Raw genomic sequence first — 23,055 nt, forward strand, 5'->3', positions numbered from 1 at the left:
ATGTACTTGTTTTAAATAAATAAATAAATAAATAAATAAGACATATACTTGTTTATATATTTTGTACCAAAAAAAGAAAAACAATACAGTTCAGGGATGCCTGGATGGCTCAGTGGGTTAAAGCCTCTGCCTTTGGCTCAGGTCATGATCCCAGGGTCCTCGGATCAAGCCCCACATAGGGCTCTCTGCTCATCAGGGAGCCTGCTTCCTCCTCTCTCTCTGCCTGCTTCTCTGCCTACTTGTGATCTCTGTCAAATAAATAAATAAAATAAAATAAAAACTCAGTTTGTATTCAATAAGACAGTTCAGATACTGTCTTATTGAATACAAACCAACAGTACAGACTCACATTCACAAAGCTAAAAACTAGCCATATCATTGTAATTAAATGGGTGTAGATATCTGCCCAAACAACTATAAGTTTTCGATAAACATCCAAGTGTCCAGTTGTCTTCATTTTGTATAAGAAATGTTCAGAATGTTGGGCACAGCATGGCAAAAATGCTTCTGATACTTGTCTTTATTTTCATTTTTTATTACTTTCAGTTGTGGCATTTAAGGTTGTAGATCCTTGATACATACCCTGCCACTGCGAGCTTTTTTTATTACTTAATTCAGGATTACCAGGGTAAGGGCAAAAATTCTTTCAAAATCTATAAAAACTCAACAACCAGTCACATGTATGCTGGAAGTGGCATACCAGAACAAATCCATGATAATGGAGCCAAATTTAGTCACTGATGAGATGGAGGGGGAGACCAGAGGACCTCAAATATGTATACTTTAAACTTAACTTCCCCTATGATTTGATGTTTGTTTTATTATTTTTTATAAAAGTTTCAGTTAAAAGTTCTTTGTAATTGCTAACATTTTCAGAACCCAAAGGAAAATAGATGTTACATAGTTTAATCAAGATGCTTAAGGGGATCAGAAGTAATGGTGCCACCCCAATTTGGGGCCATGAGGTGAGTCAGGGAAGTGGAGCAGATGGCAACACGTGGACCAAATAAGAATTGATCCTTCCCTCTTGGCTTAGTTCCTTCCAAACTCTGAAATCAGTGCAGTCTTTGGTTCTGTTTTTGCACTATTTTTATTCCTTCCCAGAGCCAGGACTAGAATATGTGGACACAAAATTTAAGGGCGTGCTCAAAACCTCACTAAACAAGTAATGGTTTAACAACATTTTTGAGAAAAATAAAAACACCCAAAAAAAAATGCATGATGAACAAAATATCAATTTTTTAAATAAAGACAGGATCAACCTAGCCATGTTAGAGCCTGAAGCAAAGGGAAAAAATGAGTAATTCTAATTCAGTAAGAAGAACCTTATTTTAGCATATTGAAGTCGCATTCCAGGCTTTGTTTCTTCTCTTTGTTCTCACTTCCCAAAATGACCTCATTCTGTAAACCCTAGGTCTGTATCCCATTTTCCATTCTTGCCTTCCACCCCGCCAGAATGTTCGTGGAAAGAACATTGGATACTAGCTGTGGCATCTTTTTACATCTAAGCTCTCATCCTACTATAAAATCATAATTGGATTCCAAGGAGTCTCAGTAAGTGGTGGTGAGGTTGGCTTGAGGCTGGTCCCTGTCAACTGCTCTGCAGAAAAGCCCTCAGCCTTATCTGGAAGTTTGTTATTTGATTGTACACTGGGAATCCACAAGAACTACCTATGCCGCCATCTCACTACATATTTAGGAATATTACAAAACTCACTTTTTACAAGTTCTCATAATACCGTATATCAACCGCTTTGTGTCACTTGCTATGTAGTAAGTGGCTATAGAATATTCTCAAAAGTTTTTACTTTGATAATGGGTAAAAGTAAAGAATATTTTGGTATGTATCCATTTTTCTATTTTTAATGTAACATGTCCTGGGAGCATGTGTTACTATATTAGTTTCCATACTATTTTTTCTTCCATTGAGGTGTTAATAAAATTTTTGTGTTTCATAACTCAAATAGTTATGCTTAACTAAGTACAACTTGTATAAACTAAGCCATAAGTATCATGGAAAGTTCAAATACAACAAGTAAACCAAAACAAAAATATTTCTAATTCTTTAGTATTTGGTAAGATATTTTAATAATATTAGCTTTGAAAAATAAAAAACTTCCAAATTTGTAATGTGATAAAAACAAAAACAACAGGGGCACCGGGGTGGCTCAGTGTGTTAAAGCCTCTGCCTTCGGCTCAGTTCATGATCCCAGGGTGCGGGGATCGAGCCCCACATCGGACTCTCTGCTCAGTGGGGAACCTCTTCCCCCTCTCTCTCTGCCTGCCTCTCTGCCTACTTGTGATCTCTCTTTCTGTCAAATAAATAAATAAATAAAATCTTTAGAAAAAAACACCACCAAACAGGGTGCCTTCTGTTAAAATAGCCCTCCCTGTAATGAGATTATAGATGATTGTTGTCCATATTGTTTTCAGAATGTCTGAGCCTCTTTTTAAAAAAAGTATTAATTTAGGAGGGGCACTAGGGTGGCTCAGTCTTGATTTCAGCTCAGGTCATGATCTCAGGGTTGTGAGATCAAGCTCAGCACTGGGCCTGAAGCCTACTTAAGATTCCCTCTCTCCTAACTCCCTAGTTGCCTCCCTACTCTCTAAAGAAAAAAAATACATATTACTTAGGCTTACAATTTAATTTTAAAAGTGCACTTGAGGGGAATCTCAGTGGCTCAGTCAGTTAAGCATCTGACTCTTGATTTCAGCTCAGATCATGATCTCAGGATTGTGAATTGACCTTGCATCAGGCTCCCCTCTTGGTGGGGAATCTGCTTGAGATTTTCTCTCCTTACCTCTTCCTCTGCCCCACCCCTCTGAAGCATGCTCTTTGTCTCTCTCTCTCTCTCTCTTTCTCTCTAAAAATAAACACGTCTTTAAAAACTTAAAAAAAGTATGAGCCACAGGGTGGCTTAGTCGGTTAAGCATCTGCCTTCAGCTTAGGTCATGATCCCAGGGTCCTGGGATCGAGTCCCACATTGGGCTGATTTATCATCAGGGAGCCTGCTTCTCCCTCTGCCTGCTCTGCCTGCCATTCTCCCTGCTTGTGCGCTTGCTCACTCTCTGACAGCAAATAAGTAAGTAAACTCTTTTTAAAATAAATAAATATGGGGAGCCTGGGTGGCTCAGTGGGTTAAGCTGCTGCCTTCGGCTTGGGTCGTGATCTTGGGGTCCTGGGATGGAGTCCCGAGTCGGGCTCTCTGCTTGGCTGGGGGCCTGCTTCCTCCTCTCTCTCTGCCTGCCTCTCTTCCTACTTGTGATCCCTCTCTGTCAAATAAATAAATAAATAAATAATCTTTTAAAAAAATAAATTAAAAGTGCACTTGCTAAAAAGGGAGAGGAGGACAGGGAGGAAAGAAGGGACTCAGCCTTTTGCAAAGTAGTCTCCCTATAACTCTATTGGATTAAGCATTATTTTGAATGTTTTATTTATTTAAAAGATTTTATTTTTTTGACAGAGAAAGAGCATCAGCAGGGGAAGACCTGAGCCAAAGACAGACACCTAACCAACTGAACCACCCAGGCACCCACCCATTTTTAGATGAAGAAACTGAAACTTCGAAAATGGAAGTAAACTAAAATCACACAGCTAGCAAACTGATAGAGCTGGAATGCAAATCCAAGTGCCTTCCAAAATGTGCTCTTAAGTATTAGGATATAAGAGGAGTTTTAAATTATCAAAGCCACATCTTTTATAATAACATGGAATAAAAAGTAGTTTCCTGACCTGCCACTGAAAACTGGGGCAAATTTTCTAGTGTGTAGATTTTTGCCCCCTCTTGGAGACAGATTGCTTTAGTGGTCACTACTTCAGCTTACTTAGCAAGAGCCCTGTGTGTCCATCTGTGTGATTCATACTTAATTCAACAAAGTTTGGATTAATTCCTTCTCAACTTTCCTTCTGCGCTTTTAAGGAAACTTGGAAATCATTCTGTTGGCTTTAGCTGTTTTTTTTAATTAAAATATTTTTTTTATTTATTTGACAGATGGAAATCACAAGTAGGCAGAGAGGCAAGCAGAGAGAGAGAAGGAAGCAGGCTCCCCGCTGAGCAGAGGGCCCGATGCAGGGCTCGATCCCAGGACACTGAGATCATGACCTGAGCCAAAGGCAGAGGCTTAACCCACTGAGCCACCCAGGCACCCCAGGCCCATAGATTTTAGTTTAGTTTAGTTTTTTTGTTTGTTTCTGTTTTTGTTTTTTACCTTTACAAATGATACAGCTCTTTCTCAACTCCCTCTTCAAGGCAGTGGCTGCAATGGCTGTGGTTCAGTCATGGACACGCAACTCTTCTGTCCGTGACCAAGATTGACACACCCTGGAGGTGACGGGACAAGAGATGGCCGCCCGATTCAGGTTCATGTAGCCTTGCTGGAGGGTATCACTCCAGAAGATCAGGTTGAGCTCCTGGCAGGCCTACCTCTAGAGGCTGAGGCTACCCTCCATCAGTGTCAAGTGGCGGCTCTGACCACCCTGAAGAAGCTCACCGCATGCCTGGAGACGAAGTCCATGGTTCCCTGGTCTGCACTGGGAAAAGAAGAAGGAAGACTCCCAAGATGGCCAAGCAGGAGAGAAAGAAGACAGGCAGAGCAAAGTGGCAGATGCTGGACGACTGGCACTCTGTCAGTGTTGTGCCCGCCTTTGGCAAGACAAAAGGCCCCAATGCCAACTCTTAAATCCATTGTAATCCAGATTTTCCCCCAATAAAGCCACTTAGTTCAGTCAAAAAAAGAAAAAAAAAAAAAAGAGGAGGAAAGAAAAAAGAAAGAGCTTTACAAATGAAAGAAAACAAAATGGACCACTTATACCTGCTGCTTCTAAATCTCATTTCTGCTCTCAGGGAAACAGAAATAGGCATTTTCAGATGAATTTATATAGTGTGTGAGTGTGTTTAAGATTTTATTCATTCAGTTGAGAGCCAGAAGGAGAACAAGTGGAGGGGGTAGAGGGAGAAGCAGACTTCCTGCTGAATAGAGAGCCTAACACAGGACTCAATCTCCAGTCCTGGAGATCATGATGAGAGCCAAAGGCAAATACTTAACCGACTGAGCCACCCCAGACGCCGTGTGTGTGTGTGTGTGTGTGTGTGTGTGTGTGTGTGTGTGTGTGTTTTAACACTACATTTGCCATGTCAGATGTCAGTGCTTTAGCTCATAAAAATCTCATTTAATTGGGGCGCCTGGGTGGCTCAGTGGGTTAAGCTTCTGCCTTCAGTTCAGGTCATGATCTCAGGGTCCTGGGATCGAGCCCCGCATCGGGCTCTCTGCTGAACAGAGAGCCTGCTTCCCCCTCTCCCTCTGCCTGCCTCTCTGCCTACTTGTGATCTCTGTCAAATAAATAAATAAATAAAATCTTTAAAAAAAAAATCTCATTTAGTCTCCAAGAAGTCAAATTGTACTGTGTCATGAGCATGCTATAAAGACACACACATTTGTGTCTTTCCACAATGTCAGCTTTATTCGGTCATAAAGCAAGGTTAACAAAATTGTAAAGCAGGTTGAGGATTCCAAACTCCGTGACATTTCACCATGCACTAATTTGTCTACTTACACGGCATACAAAGCCCAACACAAGTCACACAACAAACAAGACAGAGGGTAGGAAGTTAACGAACCAAACGGGAAGTCAGTCTGTGGGTGTGTAGTTGAGGTAAGTCTTGGATCTGGTCCAGGTCAGCTCTTGGCACTTACTGCTTATTATGTTCAAGCAGTGAGGGATCTCGGTTCTGTTCAGAGATCAGTCAGGCAGAGCCTTTGGTGGCAGCTGCCTTTTTTCAAGTGGTCAGACATAGAGGGGTCAATGTCTGAAGAGTCTGACAGTTTGCTGCCAAAATCCTCCCCTTTTAAAGGAATTTAATTAATCTTGGGCCCCTACAAATCTCCTTTGCTTCTGCTTATCAGTTCTGGGGTGTCATCAACTGCTGCTGGTCTCAGTGCTATCTGGCTGCTGCAACACCCATGACTGTTTGTGTCATTGCTTGACATGAGTGAAACATCCTATTCTCTACATATTGTTACCGCCCAACCCCCATTTTCTGTGTGCTGGATGAGAAACAGGTACAAAAAGATAAACTGCCAAAGGTTACACAAAGCAGTGCTTTGGTTTTATATTCCTACGAGCCTGGTTCCAAAGCCAGACCTTAACCATCACTTTTTCCTCTCTACATGCAGAAGCAAACAAATACATGTATGTGTACCCATACATATACACATACATATATGTTTCACACTACATATTAAAACTTTGTCATGTGCCCTTGCAGGCCTTTACTTATGCGCATGAGTGTAGGCAGAGGAAGAGCAAGTTGCTAAAACAAGATGGAGCAGCCAGAGACCAAGAATACAAAGCATCCAGAGAATAATAAGCATGAAAAATCATCTTTAGCTGAGAAACTAGATCACTGATCAACTAGGAAGAGTTTCAGTCCTTACACAGGAAGATTAAGGGTGAAGGCCAGATTGCTTCTGAACTAGTCTTGTGGGATGTTAAATAATTGTTTTTAAAAATTTATTTTATTTGACACAGAGAGAGCGCACAAACTGGGGGAGCAGCAGGCAGAGGGAGAAGCAAACTCCCTGCTCAACAGGGAGACCCATGCAGGGCTTGATATCTGGATTCTGGGATCATGACCTAAATGGAAAGCAGATGCTTAACCGACTGAGCCACCCAGGCACCCCTTAAATAATTCTTTTTTTTTTTTTTTAAGATTTCATTTATTTATTTGAGAAAGAGACAGTGAGAGAGAACATGAGCGAGGAGAAGGTCAGAGGGAGAAGCAGACTCCCCATGGAGCTGGGAGCCCGATGTGGGACTCGATCCCGGGACTCCGGGATCATGACCTGAGCCGAAGGCAGTCGTCCAACCAACTGAGCCACCCAGGCGCCCCCCCTTAAATAATTCTTAAAAGCAATGCGTTGAGAAGAAGAATCCAATGCATAACGATCAACTCCTTAATTAGCACATAGCAGGTAGGCTGGCCCTATCTGGATGGATTATGATGTACCCTACAGAGCATGGCCAGCCTTTCAGGATTCAGTGTCATATCAATGTCATAAATAATTTTTTACGTCATGAACTGTGATAGGAAATGACTCAAATTTTCTGTCTCACGATATTTAAATTAAAACCATGTACTCATCCCACAATAAAAGAACAAAGGAAAAGGGGGTAAGCTTTCACCACTAGCAATTCAAAAGGTTTAGGAAGCACCAATAACAATATTTGGTGAAGAATCTCTAATTCATACCCGTATTTTTTTTTAAGATTTTATTTATTTGACGGAGAGAGAGAGACAGTGAGAGAGGGAACACAAGCAATGGGAGTGGGAGAGGGAGAAGCAGGTTCCCCACTGAGCAGGGAGCCTGATGCTGGGCTCAATCCCAGGACCCTGGGATCATAACCTGAGCCAAAGGCAGACGCTTAATGACCGAGCCTTCACACCTGTATTTTACTTCCCACCACTCACCACTTCCCAAAATTCTTAAGTCACTGAATTGTAGCCAATTCTCCTTTCAAAATTCAAAATTTTATTTTATCATGGTAAGGGTTTAAAATGCTTCACTGGCCAGGGCGCTTGGGTGGTTCCGTCAGTAGAGCATGAGACCCCTAATTTCAGGTTCCATATTGTGTGTAGGGATTACTTAAAAAAAAAAAAAAAAGCTTCACCGGCTTTTCTTTACACTATGAAACCGTAGTGACTTTATAAAGATCAAAATTCTCCATTTTGCCTGAAAAGTATTGCAGCAGCTATTCTGGCCTAGCTCATCGGCTTCCCAAAAGCCATTTTCCATCTTTTCTACTTCATACCCCTCCCTACTTCCCCCTGAGGTGCCAGCCAAGGGTACAGAATCTTTCATTCACCAAGTTCTTTAGAATTACCAGCCTCCTCACTGGCACTTCCTTCAGCATTAAAGTCTTACGAAGTAACTCAAATCCACTCCTTAAATTTCACCTTAAATATCACTTCCTCAGAAGGGACTTTGGGTGAGTCAGAGTTGAGGTGGGGCATAGTTCTACAGGGTGGGACGGACCCACCCACTAACCCACAGAGATGCAAATTGATCCATTAAGGTGACTGCTTCCCTTTCGCTTCAAAGCTTACTACCTCCTCACCTGCCATCCCAAAGTAAGCCCGTCTGCCCCAGAACTCTGCCTTCCCTTAGTGTCTGAGAGGAGGAAGGCGTTCTTTTAAAATCAACCTGAAATCTTACTGTGATCCTCAAAGTGCTCACAGGAATAAAAATCATAAGAATATACAAAAGGTTGCCACTGAGAAAAATCAATTGATGACAACAGCTGCTTGATTACTTAAGGAAACGCCCTCAGCAACGCTCAAACACTCTTCCCAATTTCCTTGGCCACTAAGGGACATTGAGCATGAGCAGGCGATTACCTACCCACTTCCGGAGGGACAGCCAATCACCGCAAGGGTCGCGGGTGTGCTTCTGGTGAGAACCGCCCATTCACGCAGATTAGGGCTCTCTGTTGAATGCTGAATCAGGCTCTGGGGCGCAGCGTTTCTGCTCTGAGAGGTGCTGAGTACGTCGTCGGTTCCAGGTAAGCCGAGGGGGGTGTCGTTAGGTTCAGCTGAGCAAGGGCCTCCTCAGCATCTGCTGGGCGCCAGACCTCGGGGTCATAGCTTGTCTAAGACTGGGTCTCCTCAGTGTGGCGAGGGTCTTGTGAAAACGTCAGCTCCTTATTCTCAGACATGTGGAATCAGGATGGGAGTGGTAGCCCTGTTTCAGTTAAATTTTCGAGAAGATGTTGGTTTGAACGAGAATTGTGAAATTATTGGGTTATTGCCAAAGAATTACCGTCTTTGGTGGAAGAGAGGAGGGAGGCGAGATGGGAAGTTAAGAGAATGGAGTGGTAGCCACCATTTAAAAACCCACTACTCCACATTGCGTACACCTCCTGGACAATTGAAATATCCTTTAACTCTCACAAAGATCTTACCATTGGGAATGAACCATTTCAGCTCTTGAGATGAGCTGGTTTAGGCTCGGGCAAGTTAAGAGTCATCCAAAGTGATGGTGGTTGAAACTGAGAGCTAGAAATCTACCACAGGTTCTCTTTATTCATTAAGTACTTCTTGAGCACCATTGTATTGCCCAAGAATAAGAATAAAGCTGGAGACACTTTCCCACCAAGAAGCTCACAGTCTGGCAGAAAGAGTTGGACATACCTGCTAAGGAATTTCAAAAATTATTGTAGAATCAAATCAGAATTAGGATGTATGATTGGGTGGGGAGCTAAGCAAACAGGCTAGGAGCAGCTCTTGATGGGTCTTAAAGCTTCATTTTTCTTAAAGCAGCAGTTCACAAACTATGGTCCCTTGAGCAGTAACATCATCTGGGAACTTAGAAATAAAACACACCAACTGAATCAGAAACCAGGAATTTGGCCCAGTAGTCTTTTACCAAGGTGTTCGGGTAATCTTGATGCTATCTAAGGTTTGAGAGCTACTTTCTTAGAGTAATAAAGGACTAGTGGAATGTTTTAAGTGGAAGATAAAAGGATTGTATTTATATTTGGAAAGATCAGTATAGCTACAGAGTTAAGGAATTGATTGGAAGCACCATTCTGTTTTGGAGTAGAAAGGGGTCTCATACTATAGTGGGAAGAGAGAAAAGGACAGTTAACTGGGGTGGTAGCAGTCTGTTCCCACAAAGCTGGTTCTTTTGGCTTTATAGTCTGTTAATGGCTTTATTCTGGAAAGTAGGGAAAACTGACCAGTGTGTGCACTTGGAAAAAGTGGGGCACAATGATACCTGGAGTGAGTATTTTATGTTCCTTGAACCCTACTGAGTCCTCTTTTTTTGCACATACTTTTTAAAAAAGTTACATTTTTTTCTTGATTTTTATTTTCCCATTATCCTTTGCAATTCCGTATGCTGTTATATTGGGCAAGATTCTTAAAACTTCTTCAGCCCGTTTTCTAATCTCTGACCATTCTATGCAGCCTCACCCTGAACCCAGTGCACTCCACATCTTTTTTTTTTTTTTTTAAAGATTTTTTAATTTATTTATTTGACAGACAGAGATCACAAGTAGGCAGAGAAAGAGGAAGGGAAGCAGGCTCATGGCTTCGCAGAGAGCCTGATGCGGGGCTCAATCCCAGGACCCTGGGATCATGACCTGAGCCGAAGGCAGAGGCTTTAACCCCCTGATCCACCCAGGCGCCCCTGCACTCCACATCTTAGCTTACTCAGAAGTACCTGTTTTAGGAGCTCAGGAGCCTGCAGTTCTTCATCTTGGGGTTGTGAATTTGAGCCCCCTGTGTGATGTAGAGATTACTTAAATAAACTTTTTTTTTTTAAAAGTACCCATTTTGAAAGTTGTCTTTCTGTTTTTCAAGATTTTATTTATTTATCAGAGAGCAAGAGAGAGTGCACACACAGGGGGAGAAGTGCAGGGAGCCTGATGTGGGGCTCCATCCAAGGACCCTGGGATCATGACCTGAGCCAAAGGCAGATAGATGCTTAACCAACTGAGCCCCTCCATTTTGAAAGTATTAAGCAAGAATGAGAAGTCACTGAAGCCTTAGTCATGAGGTATAACATAGTGTGGACAAGTAGGAAGAATAGGTTGGAAGAGACTATGCTTTATTTTATGTAGTTCCGTGTTATTGGAATTTATTACAAATTGAATGTATTTTAATATAGAATTAAAAGTTCATTTTAAAATTTCTGAAGCTCCTCTCCTGTGCCTCCAAAATCAGTGCAAGAAAATTTCCTACATCACATTATTATAGTGAACCTGGTGGAAGCTAATGCCTTTACCAGTCATGAAGGACTTAGCAACTATATGAGACAGAGCAACTTTTAGGTTTAATATCAGTAATTTTTATATTATGTGCCTACACAGGCGCACGCGCATGACTCAGATACTGTGGGATCAGTTCCAGACCACTGTCAGAAAGCAAGTCAAACGAATTTTGTTCCTCAGTGCGTATAAAAGTTATGTTTGCCTTATACTTTAGTGTGCAATAGCCTTATGTCTAAAAAAATCAGTGTACATACTTTATATAATTTAATGCTAAAAATGCTAACCATCATTTGAGCTTTCAGTGCATTATAATCTTTTTGCTGGTGGAGGATCTTGCTTCTGTTTGATGGCTGGTGACTGATCAGGGTGGTGGTTACTGAAGGTTGGGGTGGCTGTGGCAGTTTCTTAAAATGAGACAGTGGAAATTGCCACTTTGACTCTTCTTTCATGAATGATTTCTCTGTTGACATATGATACTGTTTGATAGCATTGTAGTCACAGTAGAAATTATTTAAAAATTGGGAGTCTATCCTCAAACCTTGCTACTGCTTTGTCAGCTGAGTTTATGGCATATTCTAAATCCATTTCAACAGTCTTCATAGCACCTTTACCAGGAGTGGGTTGCATCTCAAGAAACGACTTTTTTCTCCTTGTCCATAAGCAGCTACTAACTCTCTTTTTATAAAGATCTATTTATTTATTTATTTGACAGACAGAGATTACAAGTAGGTAGAGAGGCAGGCAGAGATCGAGAGGAGGAAGCAGGCTCCCTGCTGAGCAGAGAGCCCGTGCGTGCGGGGCTCCATCCCAGGACCAGGACCTGAGCCAAAGGCAGAGGCTTTAACCAACCCTGAGCCAACCAGGCGCCCCAAGCAGCTACTAACTCTTAATCCATTCAACCACAGTTTGTTAAAACAAACAAAAAAAACCTCAGTATATGAAAAGTACAGTCCTGTAATGCAGATAAAATAAGGTATGCCTGTATGTGTAATAGAAGTATGTGATTTCTGCTAGATTGCTGAGAGCTTTTGAGATTTTATGAGCTGTCTTATAATACTTTCTATTGCACCTTTGTTAAATGGCAGGCACTGTGACATGTGCGTTAATTTTATTTTCGTGTTTAATAATTAGAATATGAGATAGTATTATTTCTTTCTTTGTGAAAAGAAAACTGAAATTCAGAGAAACTAATTTGTCCAAGTGCATACAGCTAGTTAAGTGGCAGAGTTAGATGAAGACCCAGTTCTATATGGTATTGCTGTTTCTCGATGTGTGTTAGGTTTTTGCTGTGATAGTGCTAGAATCAATAAAGCCCTGTCCTTCCTCCTAAAAGTGTTTGAGTATGTTATCAAATGTGAAGAATTGTGACTGTATCAAATATGAAAAATATAAGTTGCTTTGAAATAGACGTAGAGGGATGCAGAGGATTCTGCGGGAGTGTGAAGAAGGGACAGTACAGCTTTGTGATTATCGTGCCAATTAATGCAATGTTGTATGCGTGTACTCAGATTATTGCAGACTCATTTTTTACAGCTCTAATTGAGGATAATAGCTCCTAATTTATAGGGTTGTTCGGAGAGTTGAATTGAATCAGTGACTACATGAAAGATCCTAGCTTAGTGCCTAACACATACTAAACCGTCTTAGAGAAAATTTGTCTTGGTTGGAGTCTCCAAAAGATGCAGAAATTAGTCCCAAGGAAAGAAGGGAGGAAAAGGTAATGTAACCAGTTGAGTCATTTAAGCAGGAAGGAGAACATAACATCTGTTTAAAAAAAAAAGAAAAGGAAAAAAAACTGCTTTCAGGAACCATAGGCAGGTGAAGATGAAAACAATAAGGTATGAAGGGTGAAGGGCTCTGAATGGTAAGCCAAGGGGGGTGCTTTGTCTTGACTGTTGGTGAGTTGTTGACAGGTTTTTAACTGAGAGGAAAGGTTTAATCATTTAAACAGTCATGGTATGAGGGATAAGTTAAAATTATATAGCAAGAAGCAGTAGGTAAATGTGGAACTTGGGATAGTCCACCAGGACAAAGGTAGAGGCAGAAGACACTTATAGATTGAAAGTTACTTAAGGGTGCTAATGAGTAAATGTAACATGTGGGCCATATTTGGATCCAGGTTCAAATAAATGTAAAATAGAAAGGTGGGGCACCTGGCTGGCTCAGTAGGTGGAACATGTGACTTTTAATCTGAGGTTGTAGGTTCAAGCCCCACGTTGAAATGTTGGGATAATGTGAAAAATAAAATCTTTAATAAATAGCTTATTGGCCAAGAACAGTAAACACGTTGGCTGCCATTTATGTGATCTCCTTATTTAAAAGGGGGTTATAGGGGAACCTGAGTTAAGCGTCTGCCTTTGGCGTGGGTCATCATCTCAGGGTCCTTGGGATTGAGCCCTGCATCAGGCTCCCTGCTCAGTGGAGAGCCTGCTTCTCCCTCTCTCTGCCTGCCACTCCCCCTGCTTATGCACACTTTCTCTGTCAAATAAGGAAAACCTAAATAAATAAGGAAGGAAGTAAATAAATGTTAACAATCCCCATTTTTATAGATCAAAGAAATGGGATTAAAAAAAGCTATATGGGTTTTCCTGAAGTATACACTAAGTAGCTGAACCAGGATTCAAATGTAATAGACTTTTTTTCTTTAAAGATTTTACTTACTGTGGGGGGAGAAGGAGGGAGGGAAAGAGGCAGGCAGAGGGAGATGGCAGGGTTCCTGCTGAGCAGGGAGCCCAATGCAAGGCTCAATCCCATGACCTGAGTTGAAGGCAGATGCTTAACTGACTGAGCCACCCAGGCACTCCAGGTGTGTTGGGTATCTTAAAAACAAGCTGGGAAATTTTCTCACTACCTTTTCTTTTCTTTTTTCAGATTTTGTTTATTTGAGAGAGAGCACAAGCAAGAGAGTGTACAAACTGGGGAGCAGCACAGAGAGAGGGAGAAAAAGACTTACCACTGAGCAGGAAGCCCAAAATGGAGCTCAATTTCAGGACCCTGAGATGAAAGGCGGTTGCTTAACTGTCTGAGCCACGCAGGTGCCCCTCTCCCTAACTCTTTTATTTCGAACATTTCAAACCTATAGAAAAACCTTTAGATAAACTTTTTGCTTAGATGCACCAGTTTCTAACTTTTTGTTACACATCTTAAAATTATTGAGACTTCTGAAAGTAAGTTGCCACCATCAAGATGGTGTCCCTGCCTCCCGAACTATATATTGCCTAAGAACAAGGATGTTTTTACTTCTTACCTATGGTAAATTAATATGTTAACACGATTTAATACTGATAGAATATGAAATGTAGTTCATAACTAAAGTTCTCCCATTTACCCAGAAATATTCTCTTAGTTTATCTTTTAAGATCCCAGATTCAATCAGGTATTGTATATTATATTTTTGTCTGTCATATTTCTGAAACTTCTTTGTGTTTTTCATGACATTTACATTTTGAAGAATACATACGGATTGTCTTGTAGAATGCCCCCCTATTTAAGTTACACTACTTGTTTTCTTATGACTGGATTGAGATGGAATTTTTTTTTGCAAGGTTATCTTACAGGTTTTGTTGCTGCTGTTGAAATATGTGAGATGGATGACTATAACTATGAATTCCTATTTTGTTTTGTTTTTTAAGAGCTTCTACACAATGATTTTAGCATTTACTGATGAGTCTTGTGTGACTGTTTCAATACATTGGTGATTGTGGTGTCATATTTTTAACTTAATGTCTTTCTTATCCATAGGAAGGATTCCTAGTCTTGACCTACAGGTGCGTGCTTGCTTGCTTGCTTTTTTATTAACATATAATGTATTATTTGTTTCAGGGCTACTACAGCTGCTTTCTTGAACAGGAAAGTCATTAAGCCTGACTTTATAGCATTGAGTGGGAAGAACAGCAGCCCAGCTGATACGTTCTAGTATGCAATAGACTACAGCCTGTGGAGTATTCTTGGCAAAAGACCTTAGAGCTAAGGGGCAGGGGGATAAACAGGTTTATATAGACTATTACCAACATGCCAATCCAGTGAAACTGGAAGCTGGTCAGTTTTCAAGGTCTGTGGGAGGATATCATCCACTGTTCGTTAGCTGGATCTTGAGCGATAGAGAGCCAAGCTTTACTAAAGGACACACTACCTTACTCACCACCTTTATTCACGGCTCAATGGAGTTTATGACAGCCCTGGCAGACCTCCAAACAGGGGCTAGCTGTCCCATCTGTCTAGACTACTTGAAAGAGCCAGTGACCATCAACTGTGGGCACAACTTCTGTCTCTCCTGCATCAGTATGTTCTGGAAGGATTTAAATGGTACTTTCCCCTGCCCATTTTGCCGTTACTGCTCTCCAGAAGGGAAATTCACAAACAATCCCCAATTGGGCAATTTGATTGAAATTGCTAAGCTACTACGGTTAAGAAGAAGCAAGAGGAAGAGGAAGGAAGAGAAGCTTATATGTGAAAAACATAATCAGGTTTTGACATTTTTCTGTCAGAAGGACCTAGAAGTTTTATGTCCACAGTGTAGTTTCTCCACTGATCACCGGAGTCACTATATTTGGCCCATAGAGAAGGCTGCTCCTTATCATAGGAAAAGATTGCAGAATTGCATTGAACCATGGAAGGAGAGAGTAGAACAAGTTGAAAAGGTGATAACTATGCAAAGCAGAAAATCATTGGAACTGAAGAAGAAGGTACAGTGTAGGAGAGAAGAAATAAAGTCTGAATTTGAACAAATTTTGTTGTTTCTCAAAAATGAGCAAGAGATTGTTCTTCGGCAATTACAAGATGAAGAAATGGATATTTTAACAAAACTAAATGAAAACCTAACAACATTTTCAAGTCATCTTTCCACATTAAAACATCTATCAAAGGAGATAGAGGGTAGATCTACTAAATCAGAGCTGGAATTACTGACAGATGTTAAAAGTATCTACCATAGGTATAAAACCTTAAAGACCCCTGAGCCTTTTTCATTCCAATTAAAGGAATATGGTTACCATCTTGCTCCACAATATTCTGGCCTAAATAAAATTATCAGCCGATTTCAGGTGGATCTAATTCTTGATCCTGAAACAGCACATCGTAAGCTTATTGTCTCAGAAGATAGAAAAACTGTCCAATATGGAAATAAAAGGCATAACTTACCTCATAACCCAAGGAGGTTCTATCTCTGTCCAGCTGTTCTGGGTTCTAGGGGTTATAATTCTGGGAGGCAGTATTGGGAGGTGAAAGTGAAAGATAAGCCTGAATGGATCGTGGGTGTCTGTAAAGACTCTCTTCCCAGAAGGAGAAAGAAGCAACCAATTCTAGCACAGGATGGATTATGGGGTGTTGGACGATGTAGTCAGAGTAATTATATTGCATTGGGTCCTAAAAAAATTAATCTTCTGCCAAAAGTAATACCTAGAAAAATCGGCATTTTTTTAGACTGTGAATTGTGTGAGATTTCTTTTTATAATTTGAGTGATAGATCCCTTCTCTATATTTTTAACTATTATTTTACAGAAACTCTTTGGCCTTATTTCTATACTGGAACTGACTCAAAACCTCTTAAAATCTGTACAGTGACAGATTCTGAATGATGAATTATTGTAAAACTCTTACTTTCGTTGTTTGTTTCATGTGGTGGATAAAACTAAGCCAATGAATGTAGTCTCAACAGTTCTGTTGTGGTTTTTGTTGTTGACTTTTTGCTTTAGTTTTGTTTTAGTTTTGGTTTTCCCTTTAACCAACCAGAATGATTTTATCTTCATTTCAGCAGCTTCTAAAAAAATACAATTATAGGGTACTTGGCTGGCTCAGCCAGTACTACTTGCAATTCTTGATCTCAGGTTGTGAGTTTGAGCCCCACGTTGTAGGTAGAGTTTACTTTTTCTTTTAAATGTGGTTATAATGAGACAGAAGAAAGAAAAGGAGGTGATGCCCATTTGCAGTTGCACCGAAAGCCATAAGATTCTTAGGAATAGACCTAACCATAAAGGATCTTTACTCAGAAAACTACAGAACCCTCATAAAAGAAATTGAAGAAGACACAAAGAAGTGGAAAAATGTTCCATGATAATGGATTAGAAGAACAAATGTTGTTTAAATGTCTGTGCTACCTGGGGCAATCTATACATCCAGTGTAATCCCTATCAGAATACCATCAACTATTTTTTTTAATATACCATCAACTTTTATCACAGAGCTGGAACAAATAATCCTAAAATTTGTATGGAACCAGAAAAGACACCAGATAGCCAAAGGAATGTTAAAAAAGAAAACCAAAACTAGTGGCATCACAATTCCAGACTCAAACTGTTACAAAGATGTAATCAAGGCATTACGGTACTGACACAAGAACAGACACATAGATCAATGGAACAGAATAGAGAGCCCAGAAATGGAGCCTCAACTCTATGGTCCGCTTATCTTCAACAAAGCAGGAAAGAAAATCCAGTGGGAAAAAAGACTCTTCAACAAATGGTGTTGGGTAAATTGGATAGTCACATGCAGAAGAGTAAAACTGTACTATTTCCTTACACCACACATAAAAGTAGACTCGAAAGACCTCAGTGTGAGACAGGAACCCATTAAAATCCTAGAGGAGAACATAGGCAGTAACCTCTTCAACCTCAGCTGCAGCCACTTCTTGCTAGGCACATCTCCAAAGGCAAGGGAAACAAAGGCAAAAATGAACTATTCGGACTTCATCTAGATCAAAAGCTTTTCCACAGCAAAGGAAACAGCAAAACCGAAAGACACAGAATGGGAGAAAGTACTTGCAAATAACATGATCAGATAAAGGGCTGGTATCCAAAATCTGTAAAGAACTTACCAAACTCAACACTCAAAGAACAAATAGTCCAAACAAGAAATGGCAGGAGACATCCAAGTGGCCAGCAGCAATTTCATGTGAAAATGTTCTCAACATCACTTATCATCAGTGAAATACAAATCAAAACCGCAATGAGATACTGCCTCACACCAGTCAGAATGGCTAAAGTTAAGTCAGGAAATGACAGATGTTGGCTAGGATATAGTGAAAGGGGAACCCTCCTACATTGTTGGTGGGAATGCAAGTTGGTGCAGCCACTCTGGAAAGCAGTATGGAGGGTCCCCAAAAGTTGAAAATAGAGCTACTCTGTAAGGCAACAATTGTACTACTGGGTATTTACCCCAAAGATACAAAAAGGGGACACCTGCACCCCAGTGTTCATAGCAGTGTCCACAATAGCTGAACTATGGAAAGAGCCCAGATGTCCCATCAACAGATGACTAGATAAAGAAGTGTGTGTGTATATATGTGTGTATGATGGACTATGACTCAGCCATCAAAAAGAATGAAATCTTGCCATTTGAAACAAAGTGGATGGAACTAGAGGGTATTGTGCTAAGCGAAGTAAGTCAGTTAGAGAACGGTAGTAATCATACATCTCACTGATGAGTGGAATTTGAGAAGCAAGTCAGAGGATCATAGGGGAAGAGAGGAAAAAGATGAAATCAGAGGGAGACAAACCATAAGAGAGTCTTAAAATCATAGGAACAAACAGGGTTGTGGGAGGGGAGTGGAGGGATGGGGTAACTGGGTGATTGATAATAAGGAGGGCACATGATGTAGTGAGCACTGGGTATTATATAAGACAGATGAATCAGGCCTGTACCTCTGAAACCAATAATACATTTGTTTAATTAAATTTAAATGAAAAAAATGTGGTTATAATGCCTGTTTTATAGACACATTATGGGATCAGTTGGAGAGTAATTGTCAATAAAAGTCCAGCATTTTTTTCTGTATTGCATACATATTTTGCTTATATATATATACACACACACAACACACACACATTTTGTCTATATACACACACACACACACTTTATGGAAGGCAGACATGACCATTCCAGGACTACGGGCTCTGTAAAGGCAGCCCCTTTCCACTTTATTCTGTTTACGTCAATATTTCTCTAACATGTTTTGCTCTTTTTATCTTGTGTGTTGACTTAGTATTATGGAATATGAGGTAATACCCCCACCATATACATGCAGCATATACTCATTACATTAGGTAAACACTGTAAATCATCTTCCTTCTGATAATGCAGAATTTAAGAAACAAGGCAGAGGATCATAGGGGAATGGGAGAAAATAAGAAACCAGAGGGAGACAAACCATAAGAGACTTTTTTTTTTTTTAAGATTTTATTTATTTGACAGATCACAAGTAAGCAGAGAGAAGGGGGGAAGCAGGCTCCCCTCTGAGCAGAGAGCCCAATGCAGGACTCGATCCCAGGACCCTGAGACCATGACCAGAGCTGAAGGCAGAGGCCCAACCCACTGAACCACCCAAGTGCCCCCCATAAGAGATTCTTAATCTTAGGACACAGTGTTGCTGGGGTGGGGGTGGACGTTGCGGAATGTGTTGTGTAAGCCGGATGAATCGCAGACCTGTACCCCTGAAACAATCCATGTTCATAATAAAAAGAATGGGAAGGAACGTAGGAGTAGAAAAGAAAAAATCCCTCTATTCCTGTTTGGACACTCTACCCGTGGCTATCTTAAGCTACCACCCTTCATTTCATTTTAGGGACTGATCTCTTTCTCAGAATCCCTTTTGATTTAGATCTTCTAGTTTCGTTTGTTCATTCATTCTTTTTCAGAGTTTGTTAGCGAGAGCATGAGCTGGGGGTGGGGGACAGGCAGAGGGTAAGGGGCAGCAGATTTCCTACTAGGTGCGGACCCAGGACTCAGGTCATGCTTGAGGCAAAGTCAGATGCTTAATTGCTTGAGCCCTGTAGGTTTTCTTTCTTAGGCGTTCTCTATTCTGAAAATTGAATCTCAGTAGATAACATAAAATTTAGACCTGTATCAACAACAAAGAAACACTGCCGAGCCTTTGATTGGAGTTGTATTGAATCTAGATCAATTTGCATAAAATTCAGATCTTGACAATATTGAGGCTTCTAATCCATGTACCCATTTATTTGACTATAACTTCTCTCTGCAATGTTTGTAGTTTTCAGTATACATGGTACAACATCCTGTCGGTGTTAGCCCAAGTACAGTCCACTGGGTTTTCAACAAAGATGATTTTGTTACCTTCAAATAGACATTTTAGTTGCTTCCTTGACAGTCTAAGTCCTTTTCCGTTTTTTCTTTTTCTTCTTCCTTCCTTTTTTTTTTTTTTCCCCTGATTGCACAGACTAGGACCTCCAGCACAATGCTAATTCTTAACATTTTATGATTGGTTTTACCCGTCATTTTACTGCTCCTATTTCCTTATTTGATTTTCATACTTTTTTCTGGTTTTGTTTTTTTTTTTAAGATTTTATTTATTTATTTATTCAACAGAGAGAGATCACAAGTAGGCAGAGAGGCAGGCAGATAGAGAGAGGAGGAAGCAGGCTCCCTACCAAGGAAAGAGCCCGATGCGGGGCTCAATCCCAGGACCCTGGGATGATGACCTGAGCCGAAGGCAGAGGCTTTAACCCTCTGAGCCACCCAGGCGCCCCACTGTTTTCTGTTTTATTTAAATTCAGAGTATTGTTCATTTCAGAGTTTAGTTGTTCATCAGTTGTATATATCAGTTGTATATAACACCATTAAAGAGGACTCATTACATCATGTGTTCCTAATGCCCATCACCCTGTTACTCCATCCCCACATGTTCCTCCCTCTTTTTTTTTATTACTTAGGATACCTCTCAGTCTTTACATAAAATTATTTAATACTGGCAATTCAGTATTCTTTGATCATTTCCCCACTGATGTTATTTAGTTCATCTTCTGTAAATAATGTATAATTTATACATATTTATACTTTTAACAAAATAGGACTATCGAACATAATGAAAAAAAAACTCACGTATGCTTGGTCCTAATGTTAATAGAACATTACCAACACCTTTGAGGTTTCCTTTATGCCCCTTTTCATTATGTTCGATAGTCGTATTTTGTTAAAAGTATAAATATGTATAAATTGTACATTATTTACAGAAGATGAACTAAACATCAGTGGGGAAATGATCAAAGAATATTGAATTGCCAGTATTAAATAATTTTATGTAAAGATTCAATCCCAACCTCTTCAGTTCCTGGTCCTATCTAGTTACCTCTGCTATTTTCAATTTGATAGTCCGTTGTTTCCTGACCTTTTACTGTGTATGTTTATATCCGCAAACAATATGTTAATTTCTTCCACATGTTTTTAAAATTAACAGTTAATTACAACATGTATGGTTAACAGTGTTAATTTCAGGTGCACAATATAGTTATTCAATTCTGTACATTATTCAAAGTTCATAAGTGTACTCTGGTTTCACATATATTTGAGTTTTACATAAAGTTGATTAATCATGTCTTGAATATTTTTCATTCAACATGTTCATGAAATTGATTTGTCATGTTTTTGCTTAAAGTCGTACTTCGTTTTCATTCTACTTTTGATAGATAGTTTGAAACTTTCAACAAACAGCTGCTATGAAAATTATGCATCTGGTTTCTTTGGGGAGTGAGTTACTAAACTTTCTTCTTTATTGTATAATAGCAAATTACTTTCCAAAGTGTTGTGCCAATTTATACTCCCCTCCCGACACACACACACACAGTGTATATATGTTTTCATTGCTCTGCCTCAAGAGTACTTGATTTAAATTATATATATACACATGCTTTTTTTTTTTACTAATTGCAATATGTTAAATGTTATCTCCAGTCTTAATTATTCCCATGATCTCTAATAGAGTATATTTTTGTAGTTTAATAATCACTAGTTTTTCTTCTGTAAAATACCTGTTAACCTCCCACCCTGTTTTCCTGTTAGTGTGTCTTACTGATTTATAAGAGCTCTTTATATTTTCTGGATTTTAGTCCTATAGCAATTATATTCACTGCAGATATCTTCTTCAAAATTTATCTCACTCTTACTGTGTCTTAGTTAAGTTTGATTCAATCTTTTTTCTTGAGGTTTGAATTCTTTTTGAAGATGTTATTTATTAGAGAGTAAGCATGAACAGGGCCAGAGGGAAAGGGAGAAGCAAATGTTCTGCTGAGCTTGGAGCCGGACGAGGGACCCCATCCCATGACTGTGGGATCATGACTTGAACTAAGCCACCCAGGTGCCCCAGAGGTTGTTTTTTTTTTAGGAAATCCTCCCCTACTCTACTCCAGGGCCATTAAAAAATCTATATGTACACTTAATCATCTACTTGGAAGTTGATTCTGTTTGGGGGATGGGTCCTGCTTATTAACTTAACTATACATAATGTATGAATGACTAATGGTTACAACACCATTTATTGAGAGATCCATAATTTCCCCAGGTACCACTTATATCTACATTTAATATGTTCTGCTGGTCTGTTTGTCTATCCTTGGTCTATCCCAATACCATACTCAACTCTTGCAGATCTCTCATTAGTATCTGGTGACAGTTTTCATCTCTTCAAGGTTACCTTGACAACTCATGGCCTCTTCCATACAAATTTTAGCCTGCCATATTAAACACCATAACTTGGGGCACTTGGGTGGCTCAATGGATTAAGCCTCTGCCTTTGGCTCAGGTCATGATCTCAGGGTCCAGGAATCGAGACCCACTTCGGTCTCTGCTCAGCAGGGAGCCTGCTTCCCCTTCTCTGCCTGCCTCTCTGCCTACTTCTGATCTCTCTCTCTCTGTCAAATAAATAAAATCTTTAAAAAAAAATACCATAACTTGGAGATTTTGTTTTATTTGAAATTGCATTGAAGCTATAAATCAAGTTTGAGAAAACTGACATGTTTATTGAATTGCCTAATCCATGTATGCCTTTACATCTATTGAAGTCTTTAAAACTACTACAATACCCACCAGTGGGATACCTTAGGGAAAACTAAACATTCTAACTCACATGACTTCCACGGGGTATTCCTGACATCAAGATTACTCAGAAGAATACTGAATATTAGGCAAGTTTGCATCTGTAGCTTCATTTCCATGAAAACCCTTCTAGTTCACATAGTAGCCCAAGAACACTTTTGGGTTCCCTGTGAGATGGTTCAGGTAGAAGTAAATGAGACATTGAGCAAATGAGAGACCTGCACTGACTTAAAAGCTTCGTATCTCAAGAAGCACTTAAGTTTTGTGACTGACCTGATGAGTGTGTTTCACGGACTGGAGATTGCACTGAAGAGTTATATGGTCTCTGGAGGAAGCACATATACTAGGGACACCAAAAGGGCTTTGAAGTTCTTCAAACTTGTTAGGTTTTAGAACCAGTTCCCTTATCTTTAAAACTGAAAAACAATCTGCATTATAGGGTTGATTAAAGACAATGTTCC

General features: G+C 40.0%; 1 protein-coding gene across 1 annotated transcript; it reads left to right on the forward strand.

Annotated features, from left to right (window-relative positions):
• Nucleotides 1-14,931: 14,931 nt before the first annotated feature.
• On the forward strand, nucleotides 14,932-16,347 carry LOC116871176 (tripartite motif-containing protein 60-like). Its single transcript, XM_032863718.1, has one exon. The coding sequence runs from the start codon at nucleotides 14,932-14,934 to the stop codon at nucleotides 16,345-16,347; it is 1,416 nt and encodes a 471-aa protein (XP_032719609.1).
• The last annotated feature ends 6,708 nt before the right edge of the window (nucleotides 16,348-23,055 follow it).

Source organism: Lontra canadensis, unplaced genomic scaffold (genome assembly GCF_010015895.1).
Source record: "Lontra canadensis isolate GAN:19392208 unplaced genomic scaffold, GSC_riverotter_1.0 scaffold1, whole genome shotgun sequence".
In the NCBI taxonomy this organism is placed as follows: domain Eukaryota; kingdom Metazoa; phylum Chordata; class Mammalia; order Carnivora; family Mustelidae; genus Lontra; species Lontra canadensis.